Source organism: Salmo salar, chromosome ssa02 (genome assembly GCF_905237065.1).
Source record: "Salmo salar chromosome ssa02, Ssal_v3.1, whole genome shotgun sequence".
Lineage (NCBI taxonomy): Eukaryota > Metazoa > Chordata > Actinopteri > Salmoniformes > Salmonidae > Salmo > Salmo salar.
The window spans coordinates 9,488,811-9,515,504 of NC_059443.1; the positions used below are offsets into that span (position 1 = coordinate 9,488,811).

General features: G+C 43.1%; 2 protein-coding genes across 5 annotated transcripts in view; both read left to right on the forward strand.

The window, feature by feature from the left end:
• LOC106573535 (beta-chimaerin) overlaps window positions 1-3,448 on the forward strand; it is a 47,387-nt gene extending 43,939 nt beyond the window's left edge. For all 4 annotated transcript variants that reach the window (XM_045697199.1, XM_045697202.1, XM_045697207.1 and 1 more), the window contains 4 exons: window positions 60-137; window positions 369-506; window positions 690-795; window positions 914-3,448. In XM_045697199.1, the coding sequence (XP_045553155.1) occupies window positions 60-137; window positions 369-506; window positions 690-795; window positions 914-1,085 (494 nt within the window). In that variant the 3' untranslated portion in view covers window positions 1,086-3,448. The remainder of the gene's footprint in view (window positions 1-59; window positions 138-368; window positions 507-689; window positions 796-913) is intronic.
• Window positions 3,449-10,465: 7,017 nt separating this feature from the next.
• Window positions 10,466-24,864, forward strand: LOC106606090 (pleckstrin homology domain containing, family A (phosphoinositide binding specific) member 8). Its single transcript, XM_014202209.2, has 13 exons — window positions 10,466-10,706; window positions 10,984-11,100; window positions 11,654-11,809; window positions 13,712-13,824; window positions 14,020-14,178; window positions 17,611-17,642; window positions 18,398-18,534; window positions 19,704-20,049; window positions 21,570-21,655; window positions 22,394-22,452; window positions 23,193-23,394; window positions 23,553-23,614; window positions 24,453-24,864. The coding sequence occupies exons 1-13, from the start codon at window positions 10,667-10,669 to the stop codon at window positions 24,648-24,650; spliced, it is 1,707 nt and encodes a 568-aa protein (XP_014057684.2). The 5' UTR covers window positions 10,466-10,666; the 3' UTR covers window positions 24,651-24,864.
• Window positions 24,865-26,694: the final 1,830 nt, after the last annotated feature.

Below are 26,694 nucleotides of genomic sequence, written 5' to 3' on the forward strand. Positions count from 1 at the left end.
GGGGGTGAAAGAGGGTACAGGGAGTGGAGATAACCAACTCTCTGTGTTGCTGCTTGCAGGTCTGCAGTCTGAGGGCCTCTACAGAGTGTCTGGCTTCTCAGAACACATTGAGGACGTGAGGCTCGCCTTTGACCGAGGTTTGTGTTAACTTAATTTCCTTTGCCTCAGGGCTTAGGTCTGGTTTAAGGTTATGAGACATGAAAGTCCATAGGTTCAAATGAAAAGCACATGAGCACAGGAGAGCCGTATCAGACTGCCGGATGTCGTTATGTGAAGTGTAAAGGGCATATATGTTGCATTGTGGTAATTGTAGTGAATATACTGCAGTCTGGTTGGTACATAATGTGTCTGGTGTGTCATCTCTGCAGATGGCGAGAAGGCAGACATCAGTGCCAATGTGTACAACGACATCAACATCATCGCTGGAGCTCTGAAGCTCTATCTGAGAGACCTGCCCATTCCAGTCATCACATTCCACGTGTACTCCAGATTCATACAAGCTGCAAGTATGTACTCCCATACTTATTCCCACAATTAGCTCAATGCACCTTGGGTCTCCAGCGCAATGACTGCTGGCGTACTGAGCTAAAGGCTAGGCACTAGCTTGGGGAGCTAAGGAGAATGTTCAGGTCTTAGGCACGGTTATTTATCAGGTGAATGGAACTAACAGTAGTACTTCCTCCTGGTAGAAATTCCCAACCCAGACACCAGACTGGAGGCCATCCACGAGGGGCTGCTGCAGCTCCCGCCAGCCCACTACGAGACCCTACGCTACCTGATGATGCATCTCAAGAAGTGATGAAACACACACTGCATCTGATCTTCATGGGGTTGAATCAGTGATGTAGTCTTACAAATATACATCTGTTGTTTCTCACCTTTCTGACTGATATAATAATCATCTTTCTCACAGGGTCACCATGTGTGAAAAGGACAATTTCATGAATTCTGAGAACCTGGGGATTGTGTTTGGTCCGACGTTAATGCAGCCGCCTGAACAGAACGCCCTGGCCACTCTGAACGACATGAGGCATCAGAAACTCATCATACAGCTCCTGATAGAGAATGAAGACGTCTTGTTTTGAAGGACTGGAGCCCTGTCTGTTGCTGGGCAGGAAGGGCAGGAGCCCTGTCTGTTGCTGGGCAGGAATAGGATGTTTGATTTATTCCATACCAGAGGAATCTCAAGCCATCATGTCTGTCATCATATGAAGTGTCAAAATTCCCAAATGTTTCTATTGTGGTCAGATTTGAGCTTCCATTGCTTCTCTCCCATAAGCATGACTGTATCAGTTGAAGTTGAGTCTGTGGTACGTCAGTCAGACATCATGTCGTGTAAGGTCAAAGGTTGTCACATTCTGCCATATTCACCTTAGGAGGAACAAGGTATTGGATATGTCCCAAATGGCACCCTGTTGTCATTACTTCTGAACAGGCCCCATAGGGCTCTGGTTAACAGTAGTGTGCACTATATAGTGAGTAGGGTGCCATTTTAGAAAAAGCCATTGATTCCAGCATTTCCACACACCTTTCATGGCGTCAAGTAGCCTAGGGGTTAGTGTTGGGCCAGTAAACGAAGGTCGCTGGTTTGAATACCCGAGCCGACAAGGTTAAAAATCAGTCAATGTGCCTTTGAGCAAGGTACTTAACCCTAATTTGCTCCAGGGTCACTGTACTACCATGGCTGACCCTGTAAAACAACACATTTCACTGCCCCTTTCCGGTGTCTGTGACAATAAAAACATGTTTCCATAAATCTAGCATCATCACACTAACACATTCTTCCTGGTTGATGTCTGTCTGTATAGTGATTGTCTGCTCAAGTGTGTTTGTTGTGTGCTTATTGGTTAATGAGTCTCATGACTCAGAGACTCTATTGACTCATTAACTGTGTGATCCTGTAGGGTGAGATATGGATGGATGGTCTATGTATGAAGCACTGTGCTGATCAATTTATTTGGTGAAGATTTCTTTATGCAAACGTTTTCAGCATCATGTGTTTTTTTTTTCCATGAAGCTGATAGGTTATCAAGGATCTGCGATGTGTTCCATTGTCAAAATACAACAAAACCCTAAAGGAATTGGTAAACAGAGCAGGTTAAACTTGTAAGGAAATGCTTAGAAACATATTTTGAGTGGCACTGTTGAAGTTCCATCTGCAACTGTTTTCTGGTACTAGAAAAAGAGGCTGAGTTATAGTATATAGTTTGGGTGAAATGTGTCTGAGCCTAAATGTTTACAGAAAACTTTTGAATCAAACTTCCCATTCTTATAAATTGACACATGGAATGGGTAAATTAATTAATATAATATATATATATATATTCATACTTTAGTGGAATACCATGGGGTTATATATATATATTACACACACTGAACAAAAATATAAACACAGCATACAACAATTTCAACAGAATTTACTGAGTTACAGTGCAAATAAGGAAATCAGTCGAAATAAATGAATTAGGCCCTTATCTATGGATTTCATAGGACAGGGGCACACCTATGGGCAGGGGCGCACCCATGGGTAGGCCTGGGAGGACATAGGCCCACCCACTTGGGAGCCAGGCCCAGCCAATCAGAATTAGTTTTTTCCCCACAAAAGGGCTTTAATACAGACAGAAAGACTCCTCAGTTTCATCAGCTGTCCGGGTGGCTGGTCGCATGTGGAGGTCCTGGGCTGGCATGGTTACATGTGGTTGTGAGGCCGGTTGGACATACTGCCAAATTCTCAAAAATTATGCCGGCTTATGGTAGAGAAATGAACATTCAATTCTCTGGTGGACATTCCTGCAGTCAGCTTGACAATTGCACGCTCCCTCAAAACTTGAGACATCTGTGGCATTGTGCTGTGACAAAACTGCACATTTTAGAGTGAACTGTTATTGTCCCCAGCACAAGGTACACCTGTGTAATGATCATGCTGTTTAATCAGCTTCTTGATATGCCACACCTGTCTGGTGGATGGATTATCCTGGCAAAGGAAAAAACTCACAGGGATGTAAATACATTTGTGCACAACATATTAGACAAATAATCTTTTGTGTGCATGGAACATTTCTGGGACCTTATTTCAGCTCATGAAACATGGGACCAACTCTTTACATGTTGCGTTTATATTTTTGTTCAGTAGACTGCCAAACATCTAGTCTTGGTAAGGACTTGACCTCGTAGTGTTCTGCCACTATTTGACACATACTAAAGTCAGGAAACATGATGTCTAAATGTTCAGCCTATAAAACTGCCTGGAGCAGCTATAGGTGTTGTGGAGACCACCTTCTCCAAACAACAACATCATGGCGACGGAGTTTACACATTCTCTGTTGTTTTCCATTATTGATCATTGAAATCCTTTCTACGAATCCATTTTATTAAAAGTATTTTTGTGATGGGTGCAATTAAGATTGTAATTTATCAAATGCTGATTTATTAAAAGGATGTAAAATGACATTTTGCTCAATCTTTTATGTGTATGTTTAGGATAGGCTACAATTCAATTGCTCAAAGCAATGTCTGCGTCATGGTGCAATGCAATCACAACACACACGTACTCTACCACACCTTCAACAGGACAACGATGGCTCAATAGCGCTGGTGCTGAAGAGAGCAACAATGGTGGACGCCCTGTACCTGAGGGTACACACATGGAATGTGTCTCAAATGGCACCCTATTCTCTATATAGCGCACTACTTTTGAACAGGTTCTATAGGACTGTGGTCAACAGTAGTGCACTATGTAGGGAATAGGGTGCCAATTTGGGACTCAGCCATGATTAGTCACGCTGTTTCTAAATGTAAGGGTGTGGAGGACTTCGCATGTATTGTTTCTTCTGTGTGTCTAGTTCTCAGATAATGTGTTACTCTGTCTGTCAGGTCAGGTATTCTTCCTGCAGGCTTCCAGGGAGGTAACTTCTTTCCCAGTTTTACGTGCACCAATCAGGTGTGCATGGGTGGGGTTTTGTTTGTAGGCGATATAGACAGCTCTATTCCGATACCTGTAACATTTGTTGCCTCTCAGTGACAGGGAATACATCAGAAGTCGGTTATTTACAGTCGTTTTTCTACTTAAAACATCGGCCTTTGTGTAAATTCAAGCCTTGATTGGATGTTGTAAATTGAGTCTTCCAAGTGGATGCAGCTGTAAACAACTTGGAATCTTAGAAGGTCTGTGTGCGGGTCATGTTGTCCTCAGCCGAGGACTGACCTCACGTTGAACCCCCTTGGAGATACTAGTGGAGATACTAGTGGAGACACCAGAGGGCTGAAAACATACAGGTGAGTTGATGGCAGGTGTATGATATATTATCCATCATAGCTGATCACAAATGTATAGCATGTTTACATGACAGCTATATGAACATGATTTCCTATATTTTCTATTATTGACAGAATTTTTATGGCATGATTGATTCTTTTTTCTCAATACCAGTTTGGCTATATTGACATACAGAAACGTATCTTGCAGGTGAAACTTAATCCTCCAGATATGGCAGCGCCTGTGAGATACCCTTGGTGGAGAGCATTTGTGACAAGGAAGAGTATTCCAACAACCCAAGAATCTGGTGAGACCCAACCTTCTGGGGAGAAGATGTCTCCTATCTCCTCCAAATCTACACCGGACTCAAAGGGAAACGAAACATTTCCAGATGCAGAAACCTTCGACGATGCAGAGTTTGAGCCAATGTTCAATGAGAAAACTTGTAGACGGAATCTCAAAGTGTCACGTTCTGGACGTTTTAAGGAGAACAGAAGAGTACGGGGGACCATACCTGACAATAACAACTTCAGTGGAAGTGTTGCTGCGACTGCTGTTGCTAAGTAGGCCAGGCTATATCATGATCATTCTACCTGCCAGACTGCAGCCTGTTATGGAGCATGGAGCAATGGTGATGCAATTTGAATACATTTTGAGGCATTTTTTAAAGATATAACTTTCATAAATGTTCATCAATTGTGCCTATCACCAGGTTAATATATTAGGTATACACCTAATTCATAATATGTTTAGGCCAATGAAGGATGGATACGGAATAGTTATGAAGTATCAAATAATTGTAAAGAATGATTTCATAATCATTTTGTAGTGAATTCAGGAAGTAGGCCCGTCCGGGACTCAAACCAGGGTCCGGTAACTGTCAAGCCAAGACTTTAATGGTAACGCCAAGAGGTCTGGGTTAAGGTTACTATATTACCACCTTCCTTCAGGAGAGTGTCCCCACACTTCTCTATACCAAGTCTCTCTCATGTGTACACGCCTCTCCGATGGCCTCACGGGTACCATCCCAATTCACTAGGTGTGGGTTAAGGTCTCCTACAATATCGATTTTCAAGTATGTTTTCATATTTCATACACACACAGCCTAAAGCACATGGTATCTAATGTTACAAATATATCCAGCCAGGGTCAATTACTTATTTTGTAATTTGTTTGAATAGCTTTTTGTGTGTTTGTTTTCTTGACATGAAGGACTTGTGGTGGTTTGATATGAAGAACATGAAGGACTTGAGGTGGTTTGATATGAAGAACATGAAGGACTTGAGGTTGTTTGATATGAAGCACTTGAGGTGGTTTGATATGAAGGACTTGAGGTGGTTTGATATGAAGGACAATAGGTGGTTTGATATGAAGGACAATAGGTGGTTTGATATGAAATACATGAGGTGGTTTGATATGAAGGACAATAGGTGGTTTGATATGAAGGACAAGAGGTGGTTTGATATGAAGGACATGAGGTGGTTTGATATGAAGGACAAGAGGTGGTTTGATATGAAGTACATGAGGTGGTTTGATATGAAGCAAGGACATGAGGTGGTTTGATATGAAGGACAAGAGGTGGTTTGATATGAAGCATGAGTGTTTTGAAGGACAAGAGGTGGTTTGATATGAAGGACAAGAGGTGGTTTGATATGAGACATGAGGTGGTTTGATATGAAGGACATAAGGTGGTTTGATATGAAGCCCAAGAGGTGGTTTGATATGAAGGACATGAGGTGGTTTGATATGAAGGACAAGAGGTGGTTTGATATGAAGGACTCACATACAACCAAACTTTATTTAGATCATGCTGGATTAATCTGATTCTGTTCATACTGTACTAGGCTACCTAAGGTCTAGTATGCACTAATGCAGTGGTTCCCAACCATTCTTTTGTTACTGTACCACCAACTGAATTTTGCTCTGCCTGGAGTACCCCTGAAGTACCCCCTCGTGTATTTTACCAGTAGGGCTATGGGCTCATGAGTCTTCTCAAGTACCCCTGTGGATAGACCAGGTACCCCCAGGGGTCCTAGTACCACTGGTTGGGAACCACTGCAGTAATGAACTCTTAAAGTGGATGTGAATGAAGGATATGCCAGCATGTACATTAGCTAGTGTTGAGATTTTAAGATACTATTTTAAATGTAAAAAGAAAAAAAAAAAACATCTGCATTTTGTACTGCAATGTACGTACTCGCACGCACACTCACTCAGGAATTACATACGACGTTAATACACCTTTGTTACATATTTATTGTGGATAATATATTTACTATTTAGTCACGATCTCAACATCTCTGTTTTGAATGGACAATGCCTACTGGCATCATTGTTTACAGTCTGCTAAAAGTTTACTTCAGAGATGTATATGAAGAAAAAACATCTACAATATTGTAAATAAATGTGTAAATATGTAATTTGGTTTACTTTGTGTTTTATTTTCACTTAACAATAACAGATATGGTGAAGAAAGCTAAATACATCTAAAATGTTAAATACATCTTAAATAAAATAAAATGTTATTGGTCACATATACATATTTATCAGATGTTATTGCAGGTATAGCGAAATGCTTATGTTCCTAGCTCCAACAATGCAGAAGTATCTAACAATACAAAATAATACACACAAATCTAAAAAGTAAAATAATGGAATTAAGAAATATATACATGTTAGGATGGAAGTCCAGAAGTCTAAAAGTCTAAATACACCTACCTAAAAGTCTAAATACGCCTACCTAAAAGTCTAAATACGCCTACCTAAATACGCCTACCTAAAAGTCTAAATACGCCTACATAAAAGTCTAAATACATCTTGAAGTCTAAATACACCTACCTAAAAGTCTAAATACACCTAAAAGTCTAAATACATTTAGAATTTTCAAGATTCTGATGTATTCTGGTTTCTAGAAGATCAATGGATGCATGACCTCGAACCACACAATAGATGTAGCCATTGTCATTGTTCTGTTGCTAGGCCTCTGGGTGTGGTGAAATGTTTTTTTAGTAGCTTCCCTGGGGCTGCTGGGGTTATTTTTAAATCATACATTCTTGCCTTATAGAGCACCATTATTAGAAACAGAATTACCTAGGCTTATTACAATAAATTATTGATAGATCCAAATGACCAGCTCCTCCTTACTGGATTCGAGGTAGCTACTGTAACTCATTATGGTTCATGTGAACGGCATGGTTGCTAATGACAGTGCCAGGACCTGATAATGGCTGCTAATGACAGTTCCAGGACCTGATAATGGCTGCTAATGACAGTTCCAGGACCTGATAATGGTTGCTAATGACAGTTCCAGGACCTGATAATGGTTGCTAACGACAGTTCCAGGACCTGATAATGGTTGCTAATGACAGTGCCAAGACCTGATAATGGCTGCTAATGACAGTGCCAGGGCCTGATAATGGTTGCTAACGACAGTTCCAGGACCTGATAATGGTTGCTAATGACAGTTCCAGGACCTGATAATGGCTGCCAATGACAGTGCCAAGACCTGATAATGGCTGCTAATGACAGTGCCAGGACCTGATAATGGTTGCTAATGACAGTTCCAGGACCTGATAATGGCTGCCAATGACAGTGCCAAGACCTGATAATGGCTGCTAATGACAGTGCCAGGACTTGATAATGACTGACTGACGACCTTAGTTAAGTGAAATGTACAGTATAAAGAAAGGAATGATCTGGTTCATCCTTTTTCGACTCAGATTCACACAGAAGTACATACTGTATTCCCCGTTGCTCTATGTAATCTGCTTATTCACCCGTGTTACAGATGGTGTGAAATAGGTGTGAAATAGGGGGACTAATATTTGTGATGGCATGGCTTCTGTGAGCTTTTCACTTCAATTCTTCTCTCCAAGTAAGCAAAGGAGTTGTTCTCCACTTTGGGTTTAGGTATAAAAACAGAAGAAAGAGCGCCCTCTACTGTTCACCCTGTACTCTACTATCAGTGCCTCTCCCTTATAATTGTTGGCACAGTTGCAACTTGCCCATGTTTGCGGTAGGGGGAAAAAATATATAATTTTTTTAAATAAAAATAAAAGGAGAGATTTATAAAAGAGATTTTATTTCAGTGGCTGACAAATACAGATATTCTTAGGAATACTGTATGATACTTTACAAACTGGTGACACCATCATTCACCATCAGCCTTGTACTTGAACTAAAAACTTGAACCAACACAAAAATATGTATCTATACAGAAAATCATTGAAATGAATGTGAATAACTGTATATGGGTCACATTGTCACATCTTCAAGGCAGTTGGGGCAGCAGGTAGCCTAGTGATTAGAGCGTTGGGGTAGTAAGCGAAAGGTTGCTGGATCAAATCCCAGAGCTGACAAGGTACAAATTTGTTGTTCTGCCCCTGAACAAGGCAGTTTACCCACTGTTACCCAGTAGGCTGTCATTGTAAATAAGAATTTGTTCTTCACTGACTTGCCAAGTTAAATAAAACATAAAAAAGGCAATTTCATACCCGCAAAACCCTGAAAAATACCCAAATCACATAAATATATGCCAGTAAATCCTGAGCGCTTCTCAGAATGCTTTAATTGTAAATTTAGGACCAACATGTTAATAGGACTGAAGGTTGGTTTATACCTGGGCTAACGACACAGACAGTCACTTGACCTACTGTAAACCAACCTTATAAAAGAAATGAATCAATCCTTGTCCTCCACCATCGCCTCATCTTACTGAGCTCGAACCAGGGATCCTCTGCCTCGCAAAAACATGAGACATTTCAAGATGGGGAGTGAGGTTAGCCATGTAGCTTGTAACTCGAGGGTCCACTAATCCCTGCCGTGTGTAGAGTCCTCTGATGCCTACCTCTGGTTTGGAGAGCCTCCAGTCATCGTTTAGATCCATTTCCTGGAACGACTCATGGGACCTGGGACCGTTCCGAATCTCCATGATCTCAATGTCAAAGATCAACGTACTCTTAGGGGGATTTTACCTGCCAAAATACACGTGAGCAATATGACACGATGGTTGTGTCCCAAATGCCATCCTATTTCCTAGTGTACTTATTTCATCCAGAGCGCTCTAGTCAAAAGTAAAGCACTAGGGAAGATTATCCCATTTGACACAAAATAATCACCTAGTGAATTAAAGTAATTATGGAATTCAGTGTTTCAGGAGATCACACTAACGTTCACACTAAGGATCAGTTCTGTAATTGGGTATGAAGGGTTAGGTAAGCACTACTGGTAGTCATATGTTAATACATGTGTAATACCTTTCCCCTCTTTGCCATAGGCCAGAGCTGGGGGGATAGTGAGCTCCCTCATCCCTCCTCTCTCCTGAACACATGTTCCTCAGTCCCTTATCCCAACCCTTGATCACCTCTCGGATCCCCAGGGTGAACCACACTGGCTGCTTGTCCCTGTGGTTACGGCTGCCAAGAGTCACACAGATCCATCATAAAAAAAAGAAAAATATGTAACCAGTAAATTAAAGGACTAGTTCACACCAGTGGTGGCTGGTGGGAGGAGCTATGGGAGGACGGGCTCATTGTAATGACTGGAATGGAATTCATGGAACGGAGTCAAACATGTGGTTTCCATTTGATACGTTCCATTCCAGCCATTAAAATGAGCCCATCCTCCTATAGCTTCTCCCACCAGCCTCCTCTGGCTCACACGCAAAAACACATAATTACAGTGCTGATGTGCACCATTTTTCAGATTGTATTAATAGTGGACTAATTAACAAAATACCGAAATATCGTTTTCGATTGGACTGTCCCTTTAACCAACCGGTTAATCAGAAAACAAACCCATCGATTGTCAATGTCGACAAACATGCAGGTGTTATGGGAGTGTGATCAGGGCGATTCATTTGGTGGGCAACTGGGGGATTTTTTTGCCAACTTCAAGATCCCAATTCAACCCTTGAGTATGACGGACTGGTTGACCATTGGTTAGTCGACTAAGATTGCAGCAACAGGCAACGGAACCTTATCCAATCAACAGAGCATTTCATAACGGTTTCAACAAGTTACGTGGCAGTTAAACTGAGAGGGGTACTTGCAAAATGTTTCCCTTATTCATTTGTGAGACCACCTTTTTGCGATTGGAGAGAATTTTTGGAGGCCGCACCTAATTTGTAAATAGTTTCTGTTCATTGGAGGACATACATAGTTCCTCCCACATTGTCACGTCCACAGGCCCTAAAACGCAAATCCATTTGACGTCATATAACTGGGCGGGATCTCACGCGATCACATGGAACCCCATTCATGTATGATTTACGTACATTTCTGTCGTATCCAAATGAAACGGGTCCTTTATTTCCGCAAATCTTACTTGGGAATTAAATTCAGTCTCCAGGATCAGCTGTGGCCGGCGTCTTGTTCTAATAAACAAGTAATGAACCTCAGAAACAGATGAAGAATGGAGGGAATCCTATTCAAGTGGACAAATTACATAAGTGGTATGTAGAAACTAAGCAGCTAACTGAGCATCTGAATAACTTAGCTTTAAATCAGATTGTTAGCTAGCTAGCTAACAACTAGCTGGACAGGTAATCAGCCAGAAAAACAACATAATCTAACCTTAGCTAGCTAGTTAGCTAATTGTCATTAGATGTCACTGAGTCATATGGTTATATGTCTTGCTCTGTTAGCTAGATAGCTAGCTACTACAGGTTACAATGAATAGTGAATGTTGTTTTTCACAGTGGTCATAGTTATCAACATCCTTTTTCCCAGGTTGGCAGCCTCGCTGGTTTGTACTGGAAGGAGGGACTTTGTCCTACTATGACTCGCAAGAGGATTCCTGGAAAGGATGCAAGGGAAGCATCAAAATCTCAGTGTGTGAAATACAAGGTTGGTACTTGGTAGCTATTATTGGCTTGGTAAAGACGCAGTGGCCTGTGTTATGACAACATGCTAACTGTTGCGTTCCTTTGAACTAGATAGGCTCCACCCTACTGAAGAGTCAATCTGAAGCTTAGTCTATATTGTTTTAGTCCCAAACCTTCCATTTGAAAAACTTCCTGTTTACCTGTGTGCCTATATACATGTGACCAATGACCCAACATATAGTGCGCTCTAGTGTACAGAATACGTGGAATATACAAAGGCAGACAAACTTCTGACAACATAACAACCACATATGATTGCCAAAGTGTCTCCTACACCAGTGGTTCCCAACCTGGGGCACTTGGCCTATCCACAGGGGGTATTTGAGAAGACTTATGAGCCCATAGGCCTACTGGTAAAATACACATGAGGGGGTACTCCGGGCAGAGCAAAAGTCAGTTGGTGGTACAGTAACCAAAAAGGTTGGGAACCACTGTCCTACACCCTTGAGTCTGCTGCTAACTGGGGTTTACGCACTTTCTGTCTTTTTCTGTCTTCCACCATCTCTCCCTACTAGTCCACTCCTCTGACTTCACACGGGTTGACCTGACCATCCCTGGAGAACAGTACTTCTACCTCAGAGCCATCAACGCAGCGGAGAGGCAGAAATGGCTGGTCGCGTTGGGATCTGCAAAGGCCTGCCTCACAGACAACCGAACCAAGAGAGAGAAAGGTAAGGTGATAGCTTTGGGTTACTCCAAACAAGTCTGAAAACACACAATAGCTTGACTGAAACACGATTTCATGCTGTTGTGTGGGTATTTTATTTGGCTTGGTTTTACCTGTTGTAGCTGTGCCTGTCATGGACATGTAGGTCTACATGGGTGACCTGCTAAAAGCTATCCAACTGACTTCATGAAATGAATGTGTTTATATTCCTCAACTGGTGGATCGAGGGAGGGACAAATAAAATCAAGTTTCCTGAGCAAAAACCCCCCCAAAACAAGGTGTTTATTTGTTGTACATGAGACTGTAAAATCTGTTCCAAAGTATTCCCACGCATAATAGAGACGTGATCGTATAAATGTAAGCAAGGTTTGAAATGATTATGTTTTAGTCAAATATATTTTGGGGATTCTTGCAGTCAATTTTCAGTCTACAAATTATTTTTAATTATGTTCCGGCCCCCTGACTATCCACTCAATAAAAGAATTGTCCCGCTGCTGACTAGTTGATGATCTACAGCAAGTAAGTGAGAACCTCCGCATCCCAAATGGCATCTATTCCCATATAGTGCACTACTTGCCTATTGACTCTGGTCAAAAGTAGTGCACTAAATAGGGAATAGGGTGTCATTTGGGACATAACCAGTAAAAGGAATTTCCAGGTGAACAAAAGAGAAGAGCAGTCTCAGTTAAAGCCAATCCTGGTTATTACAAGTTATAACAGGGAGACGCCTCCAGCACAGCAGCAGAGAAAATGTCTACCTGGCCTTCTCTGAGACTCTAAATCCTAGTCAGCAGACAGCTGTTCTGTAAACACCAGCCCAGAAGGCTTGTATGAAGTCAAAACAAAAGGCAGTGACTGTCAGCTTCTACAGAATCACAGTGTTTCAGACAACACAATAATAATCAGTGTGTTTAGTCCTTGTACCTCCAGTCTGGCGTCAATCACTATCAACAGATATGAGTTTACTCCGTAACATACAGCATCCAGTCTAGTGACCATCAACCCGAGAGCCACCAACAGAACACTGGACATTGTGTATTATAAAGAGCCACCAACAGAACACTGGACATTGTGTATTATAGAGAGCCACCAACAGAACACTGGACATTGTGTATTATAGAGAGCCACCAACAGAACACTGGACATTGTGTATTATAGAGAGCCACCAACAGAACACTGGACATTGTGTATTATAGAGAGCCACCAACAGAACACTGGACATTGTGTATTATAGAGAGCCACCAACAGAACACTGGACATTGTGTATTATAGAGAGCCACCAACAGAACACTGGACATTGCTGTATTAGGTAGAGAGCCACCAACAGAACACTGGACATTGCTGTATTAGTAGAGAGCCACCAACAGAACACTGGACATTGTGTATTATGAGAGCCACCAACAGAACACTGGACATTGTGTATTATAGAGAGCCACCAACAGAACACTGGACATTGTGTATATATAGAGAGCCACCAACAGAACGACTGGACATTGTGTATTATAGAGAGCCACCAACAGAACACTGGACATTGTGTATTATAGAGAGCCACCAACAGAACACTGGGACATTGTGTGTATTATAGAGAGCCACCAACAGAACACTGGACATTGTGTATTATAGAGAGCCACCAACAGAACACTGGACATTGTGTATTATAGAGAGCCACCAACAGAACACTGGACATTGTGTATTATAGAGAGGGAAATGTATGCAGAGAATATGATCTTTTTTCATCTTAAATATTCACATAACACAACCAAGGATATTTTCAAGAAGCGACATCACATGTCTCTCTCTCTCTCTCTCTCTCTCTCTCTCTCTCCCCCCCTCTCTCCTCTCTCTCTCTCTCTCTCTCTCTCTCTCTCCTCTCCCCCCCCCCCCCCCTCTCCCTCTTCTCCATCAGAGCACCAGGAGAACACAGACGCTCTGAAGACCAAGATGTCAGAGTTGAGGCTGTACTGTGACCTTCTCCTCCAGCAAGTTAACCAGATCAAGGACAGTGAGGAGACTGAGGAGGTGAGGTTTCAATGGCCTATTTACTCTCTGCAACCATAAAACCTTTTCTCACTGAGTCCAGTATGTATGCTCTGTTTGAGTCGCCAGTGGATTATGTTGCTATGCAAATGACCAGTCACTTTTACAGCACAAGCAAGGGATAAGGAATGGCATAAGCAATCTGCTTAGGAGTTGATGGTTGTGTGTCTGTTTCAGGCTGGGGAGAACCCTGGCACCATGGTGAAGTCTACATGCACCACCTTCATCAAGACGTTGGAGGAGTGCATGCTGATCGCCAACCACACCTTCAGCTCAGACCAGGCCACCAAGACCCCACCCGGGTCACCTCCCGTGGCAACCATCAAACCCCAGAAGGTACCGGCGTACGCATAGAGATACCAAAGGTTTTTATAACTAAACCAAGATAGACCACAGCCCGTAGTTTCAAATGGGAACAAATGAGTCATATTGGGCAGAACAAGCAAGGAGATGGGCAGAGCCAAGCACGAACTAGCAAGATCCTATTGGCGCGTTCTAGCATTCCTTTGCATATTTGCTGAAGGGAACGCCTACACTGAAGTGAGCATGTGCAACAACTTAATTTAAATGTGCACTCCTAAGTAACAACAATTTTAAAACTTTGGCAAACAGTAAAGTCTGCAAAACTTAGTCCACTCTGTTTGTAACATGTTTTGGTAACAGAACTGTATTGAGATCAAATGTTTAATTGATGAGAAAATTTGCAGAATGTTGGCCAAAATCCATCTCGTTCCATCTTCACCCACTGCTGGCCACTGGGCTTCCTCTCACCACCATATTTGGTAGTGAGTGGAAACGCCAAGTGGATGCTTCACATTTATACATGTGGTGAAATATCTGTTTCATTGTTCTATCTGTGTGGAGAGTTTAAATCCTGACAGACGGCAGATGTTTAGTTATGTTGCTACGGTGTCCATTTGAGGGTTGTATTTTATGTCATTCTATGGGTATAAGGGCAATTCTAGGTTTGATTCTAAAATGACCGTAAGATCCATATTGACATAAGAGTTTCTAATCCCAGAGGTGAAACATTGTGAGACTTCCGAGAACGCTTTCGAAACAGACCAGGCTGGGATTTGGTGTTTTATAAGTCTGAGAGAAGTGAAAAATGATTCTTTAGTTTTAATTTTCTCAATCTAAAGGCTCAACCTAGATTGGAGCCAATATCTTAAGTAGTTTAACATGTTATTACTCCAACCTCATGACAAAAGGATGTTTTCATTTTCGTCAAAAACAACTTATTATCGAAGGAATACCTTTTTAAAAATGTATTTCACCTTTATTTAACCAGGTAGGCAAGTTGAGAACAAGTTCTGATTTACAACTGCGACGTGGCCAAGATAAAACAAAGCAGTGAAACACGAACAACAACACAGAGTTACACATGGAATAAACAAACATACAGTCAATAATACAGTAGAAAAGTATACACAGTGTGTGCAAATGAGGTAGGATAACGGAGGTAAGGCAATAAATAGGCCATAGTGGCGAAATAATTACAATATAGCAATTAAACACTGGAGTGATAGATGTGCAGAAGATGAGTGTACAAGTAGAGATACTGGGGTGCAAAGGAGCAAAAATAAATAAAATAGAAAACAGTATGGGGATGAGGTAGTTGGATGGGCTATTTACAGATAGGCTATGTGCAGTGATCTGTGAGCTGCTCTGACAGCTGGTGCTTAAAGCTAGTGAGGGAGATATGAGTCTCCAGCTTCAGTGATTTTTGCAGTTCGTTCCAGTCATCGGCAGCAGAGAACTGGAAGGAAAAGCGTCCGAAGGCGTAATTGACTTTGGGGGTGATCAGTGAAATATACCTTCTGGAGCGCGTGCCACGGGTGGGTGCTGCTATGGTGACCAGTGAGCTGAGATAAGGTGGGGCTTTACCTAGCAAAGACTTATAGATGACCTGGAGCCAGTGGGTTTGACGACGAATATGAAGCGAGGGCCAGCCAACGAGAGCATACAGGTTGCAGTGGTAGTATATGGGGCTTTGGTGACAAAACAGATGGCACTGTGATACACTGCATCCAATTTGCTGAGTAGAGTGTTGGAGGCTATTTTGTAAATGACATCGCCGAAATCAAGGATCGGTAGGATAGTCAGTTTTACGAGGGTATGTTTGGCAGCATGAGTGAAGGATGCTTTGTTGCGAAATGGGAAGCTGATTCTAGATTTAATTTTGGATTGGAGATGCTTAATGTGAGTCTGGAAGGAGAGTTTACAGTCTAACCAGACACCTAGGTATTTGTAGTTGTCCACATATTCTAAGTCAGAACCGTCCAGAGTAGTGATGCTGGGCGGGCGAGCAGGTGTGGGCAGCGATCGGTTGAAGAGTATACATTTAGTTTTACTTGCATTTAAGAGCAGTTGGAGGCCACGGAAAGAGAGTTGTATGGCATTGAAGCTCGTCTGGAGGGTTGTTAACACAGTGTCCAAAGAAGGGCCAGAAGTATACAGAATGGTGTCGTCTGCGTAGAGGTGGATCAGAGAATCACCAGCAGCAAGAGCGACGTCATTGATGTTGTATACAGAGAAAAGAGTCGGCCCGAGGATTGAACCCTGTAGCACCCCCCATAGAGACTGCCAGAGGTCCAGACAACAGGCCCTCCGATTTGACACACTGAACTCTGTCTGAGAAGTAGTTGGTGAACCAGGCGAGGCAGTCATTTCAGAAACCAAGGCTGTTGAGTCTGCTGATAAGAATGTGGTGATTGACAGAGTCGAAAGCCTTGGCCAGGTCGATGAATATGGCTGCACAGTATTGTTTCTTATCGATGGCGGTTATGTCGTTTAGGACCTTGAACGTGGCTGAGGTGCACCCATGACCAGCTCTGAAACCAGATTGCATAGCGGAGAAGGTACGGTGGGATTTGAAATGGTCGGTGATCTGTTTGTTAACTTGGCTTTCGAAGACCTTAGAAAGGCAGGGTAGGATAGATATAGGTCTGTATCAGTTTGGGTCAAGAGTGTCTCCCCCTTTGAAGACGGGGATGACCGCGGCAGCTTTCAATCTTTGGGGATCTCAGACGATACGAAAGAGAGGTTGAACAGGCTAGTAATAGGGGTTGCAACAATTTCGGCAGATCATTTTAGAAAGAGAGGGTCCAGATTGTCTAGCCCGGCTGATTTGTAGGGGTCCAGATTTTGCAGCTCTTTCAGAACATCAGCTATCTGTATTTGGGTGAAGGAGAAATGGGGAAGGCTTGGGCAAGTTGCTGTGGGGGGTGCAGGGCTGTTGACTGGGGTAGGGGTAGCCAGGTGGAAAGCATGGCCAGCCGTAGAAAAATGCTTATTGAAATTCTCAACTTTCGTGGATTTATCGGTGGTGAGTGTTTCCTAGCCTCAGTTTAGTGGGCAGCTGAGAGGAGGTGCTCTTATTCTCCATGGACTTAAGTGTCCCAGAACTTTTTTTGAGTTTGTGCTACAGGATGCAAATTTCTGTTTGTAAAAGCTAGCCTTTTCTTTCCTAACTGCCTGTGTATATTGGTTCCTAACTTTCCTGAAAAGTTGCATATCACGGGGACTAATATACACAGATGCTAGTGCAGTCCGCCACAGGAGGTTTTTGTGCTGGTCAAGGGCAGTCAGGTCTGGAGTGAACCAGGGGCTATATATGTTCCTGGTTCTACATTTTGATTTGACGGCCTGCACATGCTCAGTTTGGTGCGAGACGACTGTGATTCTACACATGAGCTTAGCTAGCCAACGTTTTGTCTTCATACTGCTCTGTCTTTGGCTAATGTGCTATTTTTTTTGGTTCCACAGGTCAAACCTGTCAATCAATCAAATCAGGAAAAGTAGGTGGCTCTCTTTTCAGAAGTTTTGTTTGAAGCTAACTTGTTGATCACGTTCTCAACCTACACCAGCACTCCCTTATCTCCATCTTCTATGAATTGTTACATGTCCACTGACTGCATGAATCTACAGCATTAGATATGTATCCATGATAACTCTGTGGCCGGGATATGGGGGTTATTGTCTTGTTCTCCGGGATGTGGGGGGTTATTGTCTTGTTCTCTGGGATGTGGGGGTTATTGTCTTGTTCTCTGGGATGTGGGGGGTTATTGTCTTGTTTTCTGGGATGTGGGGGTTATTGTCTTGTTTTCCGGGATGTGGGGGTTATTGTCTTGTTTTCCGGGATGTGGGGGTTATTGTCTTGTTCTCCGGGATGTGGGGGGTTATTGTCTTGTTCTCTGGGATGTGGGGGGTTATTGTCTTGTTCTCCGGGATGTGGGGGGTTATTGTCTTGTTCTCTGGGATGTGGGGGGTTATTGTCTTGTTTTCTGGGATGTGGGGGTTATTGTCTTGTTCTCTGGGATGTGGGGGGTTATTGTCTTGTTTTCTGGGATGTGGGGGTTATTGTCTTGTTCTCTGGGATGTGGGGGTTATTGTCTTGTTCTCTGGGATGTGGGGGTTATTGTCTTGTTCTCTGGGATGTGGGGGGTTATTGTCTTGTTCTCCGGGATGTGGGGGGTTATTGTCTTGTTCTCTGGGATGTGGGGGGTTATTGTCTTGTTCTCTGGGATGTGGGGTTTATTGTCTTGTTCTCCAGACACAGGGAGTTAAAAGAAATCTCAGGAGGATCTGTAACACATGACAACCAGAGCCTTGACTCTGGAGCAGAGGGACCAGACCAACTAGACGGACCAGACACTCTCCCTGAGAGAACCACCCAAACACCCCCAACAGGTCTCTCATTTAAATACACTTGCCCTTTCAAATGTACGTGTACACACACACACACACACACACACACACACACACACCCTGTATGTAAACCAGAATCACCTCCAAAGCATGAGACCTTTTACTGCTCACCATACAGGAGTTCTGTAGAAAGAGGACCAGCTGAAGTTGGTAATGTATGTCTTCTAGGTTCTGTAGAAAGGGGACCAGCTGAGTTGGTAATGTATGTCTTCTAGAGTTCTGTAGAAAGAGGACCAGCTGAAGTTGGTAATGTAATGTCTTCTAGAGTTCTGTAGAAAGAGGACCAGCTGAAGTTGGTAATGTAATGTCTTCTAGAGTTCTGTAGAAAGAGGACCAGCTGAAGTTGGTAATGTAATGTCTTCTAGAGTTCTGTAGAAAGAGGACCAGCTGAAGTTGGTAATGTAATGTCTTCTAGAGTTCTGTAGAAAGAGGACCAGCTGAAGTTGGTAATGTAATGTCTTCTAGAGTTCTGTAGAAAGGGGACCAGCTGAAGTTGGTAATGTAATGTCTTCTAGAGTTCTGTAGAAAGAGGACCAGCTGAAGTTGGTAATGTCTTCTAGAGTTCTGTAGAAAGGGGACCAGCTGAAGTTGGTAATGTCTTCTAGAGTTCTGTAGAAAGGGGACCAGCTGAAGTTGGTAATGTAATGTCTTCTAGAGTTCTGTAGAAAGAGGACCAGCTGAAGTTGGTAATGTCTTCTAGAGTTCTGTAGAAAGGGGACCAGCTGAAGTTGGTAATGTAATGTCTTCTAGAGTTCTGTAGAAAGAGGACCAGCTGAAGTTGGTAATGTAATGTCTTCTAGAGTTCTGTAGAAAGAGGACCAGCTGAAGTTGGTAATGTCTTCTAGATGGGAGACGATGATGGATGCCCAGCAGCTTTATTATATTTATCTTGACGTTGATTAAAATAACGGACCCCAATGTACGAAGCTAGATGTATCACTGGCACATGATAAATGTGGAACTCAGAAAGGGCTTCTTTCACAATATGGCACAACTAGATACTTTTAAGGTAGTGGTTTAGAGTTTTCCTTGAAATGGCATTGACAATTTCTGCTTGAATGGGTTTCACATGCCAATTGCTATGGCTCATACATGCCAACTGGAACAGAACATTTGTAAACATGTTGTGTGTGTGTCTCTGTGCCATACAGAAAATAGCCCAGCCGGCAGGGACCACCAGGGCCCAGAGGAGTCTGCAGTGGAAGAGGAGGTGGCCACTACCCAAACCACCCACACAAACCCTGACCCAGAACACACCGACCAACCAGCACAGCAGGAAGAGGAGGAGGAGGAGGAATTCAAAGAGGTGGAGCAGGGAATGAACAACGCCCAAGAAGAAGAGAAACAAGAAGTGACCCAGAACCAACAGGAAGCTGTCACTGACCAAGAGGAAGCCAAGCTGGAGGGGGAGCAGCCTGCCCAGCCACAGGAAGAAGAGAGAGAAGAGGAGGAGGAGACAGAGCAGGTGGACACATTCTTCAGTACGATGAGTCACAGGTATGGGGACACACTGCAGGAGGGACACATACTGTAGACCTTACGGTGTAGGGTGAAGTGGACCCTAGAATGCTGATCTGTGGTCACTTTTGCATTTCCCCCACTAATGGTTAAAGGGATAGTTCGGGATTTTGGCAATGTAGCGTTAGCTCAAAGACTGGAAGTCTTAGGTATCTGCTAGCATGCTAGCTGATGCAGAAGACATTTTCTTTGCGCTAAGCTAGTTAGCATTGGCTCACGAAACTCCCTCCAACTTCCTTCATATTGAACACATAGACATCATTGTATTAAGGTAAAATATTTTGCTAAATATCTTGAAATAAGAGAAATTACTTGTATTAAGCATGTTTTTGGTTAAAATATGCACAATTAGCCTGGTACGGGGAAAAAAGAAGGACAAGTCAACATAAGATATTTAGGCTTGCCTAGATTTCACTTGTTGCATTGTAGGATTGGAGAAGCTGATCCTAGACCTGTAACTCGGAAAACTTCACCCCAGAGTGTAGGTGTTTTACTACTGCGGTCAATGCTAATATTTCACAAGCAGTAACTAGACAGAACAAGGACCAACACATACACTAATCAATTAATCCCCATAATTCCTATAATTTTTCTAGGTACTGTAATGATGTTGATTACACAAGGAGGTATTTATTATTGAGATTAATGCATTTAGTGTGTTCAGATTATGCTGCGAATTGTGCTACTCTGATATATACTGTTTAGGTCCAATGCTAATGCTTTGGGTATGAAAGGGCGAAGGTCATTTTTCCATGCCTGCGAAAACAAAAAGGGAGAACTAGCCTGGTCCCAGATCTTTGTGCTCTTGCCAACTCTGTTGCTGTTAATGACTGACTAGGTTAAAACAGAGCAAGTTTTATGACTTTTAAACCCATTTGAACATATAACAAGTTTTCCACTGGTGTGTTCTCTGTTGATCACATGACTATTACAGAGATGCTCTCATCTGATTTTGGGGTTGTTGTTTTTTTGGTAATCATTTCACTCTTTTCATTTTGATGACATTTGAAAGCCCCTTTTTAACAGTGTTATTCAGCATTAAGATATGATTTGAATGATCATAACCGTGAATTGAATGATCATAAATGTGATATGAATGATCATAACCGTGATGTTCACTTCTGATATTACAGTATTCCAATGACGGGGAGAGACAATGTAAGCAGTGTTAACATGTTTAAGTGCAGTGAACATGGAACACAGAACTAGTGAAAATGAAAACCTTAGAACAACGCCATAGAGGTTGGGGAACATAGAAGATATGCTTTTGGTACATTAGAACTATTTATTATACAGGTGTATCTAAGTTAGAGACAAGAACTCAAAACAAGTATTAAATCACCCAATAGCCTGACAGCATGGTCTTGTGTGGAGGCTGTCTTTGGCTTTGGTTGTATCTGTTTCTTTTCTGTTTTGGTTTGATTGAATGAAATAAAGGTTGTCGATGCTGGACCTCACTAATATCTCCCCTTGTTTGAATCTCTCTGACTTCTCTTTAGATTTAGTGATATAAGACTGGACGGTGACAGTGGTATCCCTACACAAGCCTTTTTGGACTCATGCTATGCAATAGTGCCTGTATTAGGTAGGACGGTCACTTCACTCATCTGTCTGTCTCTTCCTCCATCTTTTTTTTCCCTTTTTTTTTTCAATCATACCATCTTTTCTGAAACATGTTGTAAATAATCTTTTCCACCTGGTGGTGGTGCATGCTCTATCCATCATGTTTCCTTCAGTCTCCTCTCCTCTCACACGTTCATACTGTTCTCTCCTCGTCTGCATCTAATTGATCATCCTATTGGATGTGTCCTCTGGTTGACTGGAGACATTTCTTTCTCTTACTTACTAATCAAGTGGATGTGTTTCCTGGGAGTGTGTGTGTGTGTGAGTCTGGAGTGTAATCCATCTTGAAGTCATACAACACCCCTCTGTCCACTGTTCGTGTGATCCGACCCACCGTAATGCATGTCACTGTGATAAACTATAGACAGCTACTGGTATGTATTGTATGTTACACACATTGCTCTGGATCTTCCAGGCTTACGATCTCTTCCATGTTATACTTAGTAGTTTTGTCAATTTACTCTTCTATTGAAGTCTACATTAATTTGGAATGGTTCCTGGGGAATAAAACACCGTCCGGGTTCCTGGACACAGATTAACACACATTCTTGACGCAAAAGCATTTAATGCATGTTCTCTGTCAAACTGTTTTTTAGTCCAGGACTAGCCTTAATGTGTCCGTGAAACCGCCCCACAAGGACAAACAATAGTGTAACAAAAATATCCAGCATTGAAGTGACATTGGACTCTCTCTCCTCAGACAAACTAGGATCCACAGTATTTGGTCCAGTAAAAATGGATTTTACAGGCAACATCAAGGTAAGAGGAAAGGCTGTCTTGTCTTCAATGTTAGATTTTTACATTACAGGAAATTAAAGTTAGATTAAGTTTACTAAAGCCTACTTTTTTAAAAGCTGCTCAAATCAGCATAACATTCTGGGTGTGGATGTTGTATAAGCCTCTGTCTGGTATCAACAGTTCTCTAAATGACCACAAGAGGGACTCCTCCCTCCATGCAGTTACAATGGGACCAAATGGACTTTTACACCCACCGGTTCTGTCCCAAATGGCACCCTATTCCCTATATACGGTAGCGCAGTACAGAAGTAGTGCACTACAGAGGGAATAGGGTCCTTAACCTGCCCTGTGAGCTCTTCAGTTGAGCAGAATACACTCTAAACACAGACTGTTCTAACAGTGAAAGTGATATATTGTCATTAGGCAGTGCTGTGTGTATAAACCACTGGAACATTTCACTAGCAGAGCTTTAACAGAAGTATTTTACTCTACCGCCACCAAGAAATAACAAGCTATGGTTTCCAGTGTTGTCATGGAACAAGTAAACCTGTTAAGTGGCAACACGACACGACCAACCAGATTTAGAAACCTAGAAGAACTGCTGGGGCTACGTACCAAACGGCCCCCTATTCCCTATGTAGTGCACTACTTTTGACCAGGGCGCACATAGTGCACTATAAAGGGAATAGGGTGCCATTTGGTCGGCAGACATTGTCTTTATGACGACAAGTCCTTCTGTCTCTCTGTGTGGCTGTCTGTAGAAGATCCACCAGAAGCTGTCGTCAGACCCGGGCAGCTTCCCCACACTGCAGACCATAGTGCTCCACGAGGTGCAGACCGACGTGGCCCGCGTCCGCAACTCAGCCACCGAGGCCCTGCTGTGGCTCAAACGAGGACTCAAGTTCCTCAAGGAGTTCCTGTCCCTGGTCAACTCTGGGGAAAGGGATATCCCCGGAGCGCTGGGTGAGTTAGCATCGCAACACTGTGGTACACACACACACACACACACACACACACACGGTTAATGGTTAGGTGATAGTCCTCTTTTGGTTTGATCTCATATAGTGTATTACATAATGTCCTCTGTATTCCTAACACACTCCCCTCCTTCATCCATTCAGGTAATGCTTATGGACGGAGTCTGCGGCAGTATCATGGATGGGTTGTGCGAGGTGTATTTGCTGTGAGTAATACTTGATAATCAGTCTTCAAGCTCTTTTTAGGGAAGCAGTTTATAGTTGGAAAAAGTATCCCACCATAAGATCATGCCCACTTTGGCGGGCGTGTCTGTTCGTGCCTTCTTTATAATGTATCTAACCCCTATATCACACAAACTGAAGTAATAATAATTTACTGAACAAAAATATAAATGCAACATGTAAAGTGTTGGTCCCATGTTTCATGAGCTGAAATAAGATTCCAGAAATTTAATAGGCACAAAAGCTTATTTCTTTGAAATTTTGTGCACAAATTTGTTTACATCCCTGATAGTGAGCATTTCTCCCTTGCCAAGATAATCTCAGAACAAGAATAGACTGACGAGTTTCAGAAAGTTTTGTTTCTAACCATTTTGAGCCTGTAATCGAACCCACAAATGCTGATGCTCCAGATACTCAACTAGTCTAAAGAAGGCCAGTTTTATTGCTTCTTTAATCAGGACAACAGTTTTCAGTGCTAACATAATTGCAAAAGGGTTTTCTAATAATCAATTAGCCTTTTAAAATGCTAAACTTGGATTAGCTAACACAACGTGCCATTGGAACACAGGAGTGATGGTTGCTGATAATGGGCCTCTGTACACCTATGTAGATAATCCCTAAAGAAATCTGCGGTTTCCAGCTACAATAGTCATTTACAACATTAACAACGTTATTTTAATGGACAACAAAGTGCTTTTCTTTCAAATCAAGGACATTTCTAAGTGACCCCAAACTTTTGAACAGTAGTGTAAGTACAAACCTATAATAACCTTGGTGTGTTCGTGTGTGAGACTTATTGACACTTTATCTCTCCGTTCCCAGCTGGCTCTCCGAGCAGCGCCATCATACAGCAGCTTTGCGGCGGCTCTGGTGTCCAGAGAGGGGGATGAACTGAAAGAAGGATTCAACACAGGCATGCACCGGGACCTGGGGGTCTACCTGCCTGCCATGGAGAAACAACTGGCCATCCTGGATGCCCTGTATGAAGAATACAACCTGGAGTCAGATGAGGTGGTCTGAGAGGAGGAGACGAGATCCCAACTGGTGGCCTGAGAGGAGGAGACGAGATCCCAACTGGTGGCCTGAGAGGAGGAGACGAGATCCCAACTGGTGGCCTGAGAGGAGGAGACGAGATCCCAACTGGTGGCCTGAGAGGAGGAGACGAGATCCCAACTGGTGGCCTGAGAGGAGGAGACGAGATCCCAACTGGTGGCCTGAGAGGAGGAGACGAGATCCCAACTGGTGGCCTGAGAGGAGGAGACGAGATCCCAACTGGTGGCCTGAGAGGAGGAGACGAGATCCCAACTGGTGGCCTGAGAGGAGGAGACGAGATCCCAACTGGTGGCCTGAGAGGAGGAGACGAGATCCCAACTGGTGGCCTGAGAGGAGGAGACGAGATCCCAACAGGTGGTCTGAGAGGAGGAGACGAGATCCCAACTGGTGGTCTGAGAGGAGGAGACGAGATCCCAACAGGTGGCCTGAGAGGAGGAGACGAGATCCCAACTGGTGGCCTGAGAGGAGGAGACGAGATCCCAACAGGTGGTCTGAGAGGAGGAGACGAGATCCCAACTGGTGGTCTGAGAGGAGGAGACGAGATCCCAACTGGTGGTCTGAGAGGAGGAGACGAGATCCCAACTGGTGGTCTGAGAGGAGGAGACGAGATCCCAACTGGTGGTCTGAGAGGGGCACTACCAGAGGAAGAAGAGAGCCCTCAGACTCAGACCATCTGGGATACACTGACGGGAGAGGAGAACCCTCTTCAGGATGCAGAAACTTTAACCCTGCAGGTGTGGGCTTGGTTGGTTTGCTCCCCGAGAACAGGGTCAAGCCCCAGGTAGCATGCTCACTAGATTAGCCAATCAGAGCCATCCGGAGGATAGAGGGGCGTGATTGAGTATGAGCATGCTCGGTGTAAGATGAGGTATTGTCTCACATTCCTAACTCTGGAACAATGCAAGGTCTAATGGCCGTAGAGGGACTAGGTTTTGGAGGGAGGACATTTTCAGGTTTTCCTTCTAGTGGTTTACGCTTAGTACTTCCAATTACAAAGGGTGCACTGTTGTACAAATGGTGGTCTTCTGACGGAGCACATTTCCTGGTGACGGAGGCACACTTTTCACTCCGTTATAGTGACTTTGACTGTACTTGATGTAGTGTACAGTACTTTAGACAGGCTCTTTTCCCTCCTGTGACTTCCATTATGAACAGATGCACCATTGGTTGCTGAGAATGCACAAATATGGACTTTTACTTTAAATTAAGGCTGATATTATTATTGACAGCATTATTTGACAGCCTACATAGGCTGTATGTAATGAACTGCATAAAACACTGAAGAGTATAATGTAGCGGTGTTAGTATTGATCCCTGCTGAACTCCATACACCCATATACTGTATCTACATGGATGACCTACGTACCACCAACCCACCTCCTCCCTCCCTCCACAACCCACCTCCTCCCTCCCTCCACAACCCACCTCCTCCCTCCCTGCACAACCCACCTCCTCCCTCCCTGCACAACCCACCTCCTCCCTCCCTCCACAACCCACCTCCTCCCTCCCTCCACAACCATTCTCATTCTCTCACATTGTCTCATCTACAAATGTATTGTTTACCAAGTGACATTAACATGAACTAGTATTTTCCTCGTTATCTTAATCATTTAAATGTAGTCTTTATGAGTAACTTATGGAATAAACCATGTTCTATATGGATGGATGGAAATGTCCATGTTTTAATGTATAGGGTTCGACTGAGGTGCCAACTGAAGTGGAATATATAGCAAGGCCTTGATTCAAAATGTATTCACAATCATGATGATGGATAGATTGTTATTGTCTTCTATTAGCTGACTTTCCTCTCTGTGACTGATGGTCTAACTGATGGTGTGGGTTAAGAATAATACAACAGTGATTATCATAGAGGCAGTCTAACTCTGGCCTCGTTTTTAATTCTGGACATTAATTCAGTCTTGTTATAGATGCACTGAGCCATTTGGACAAAGCAGAAATATCTGACCGATGTGCAATAGGCTGATTTCTTGTTGTGAATCATTTCTAGTGT

Bases quoted from the DNA above. Each gene is read 5' to 3' on its own strand.
- LOC106606090 (XM_014202209.2), top strand. From the start codon at position 10,667: ATGGAGGGAATCCTATTCAAGTGGACAAATTACATAAGTG. The intron at 21,656-22,393 runs GTAGGACGGTCA...CTCTCTCCTCAG, and splicing joins TGCAATAGTGCCTGTATTAG to ACAAACTAGGATCCACAGTA. The intron at 22,453-23,192 runs GTAAGAGGAAAG...GGCTGTCTGTAG, and splicing joins ATTTTACAGGCAACATCAAG to AAGATCCACCAGAAGCTGTC.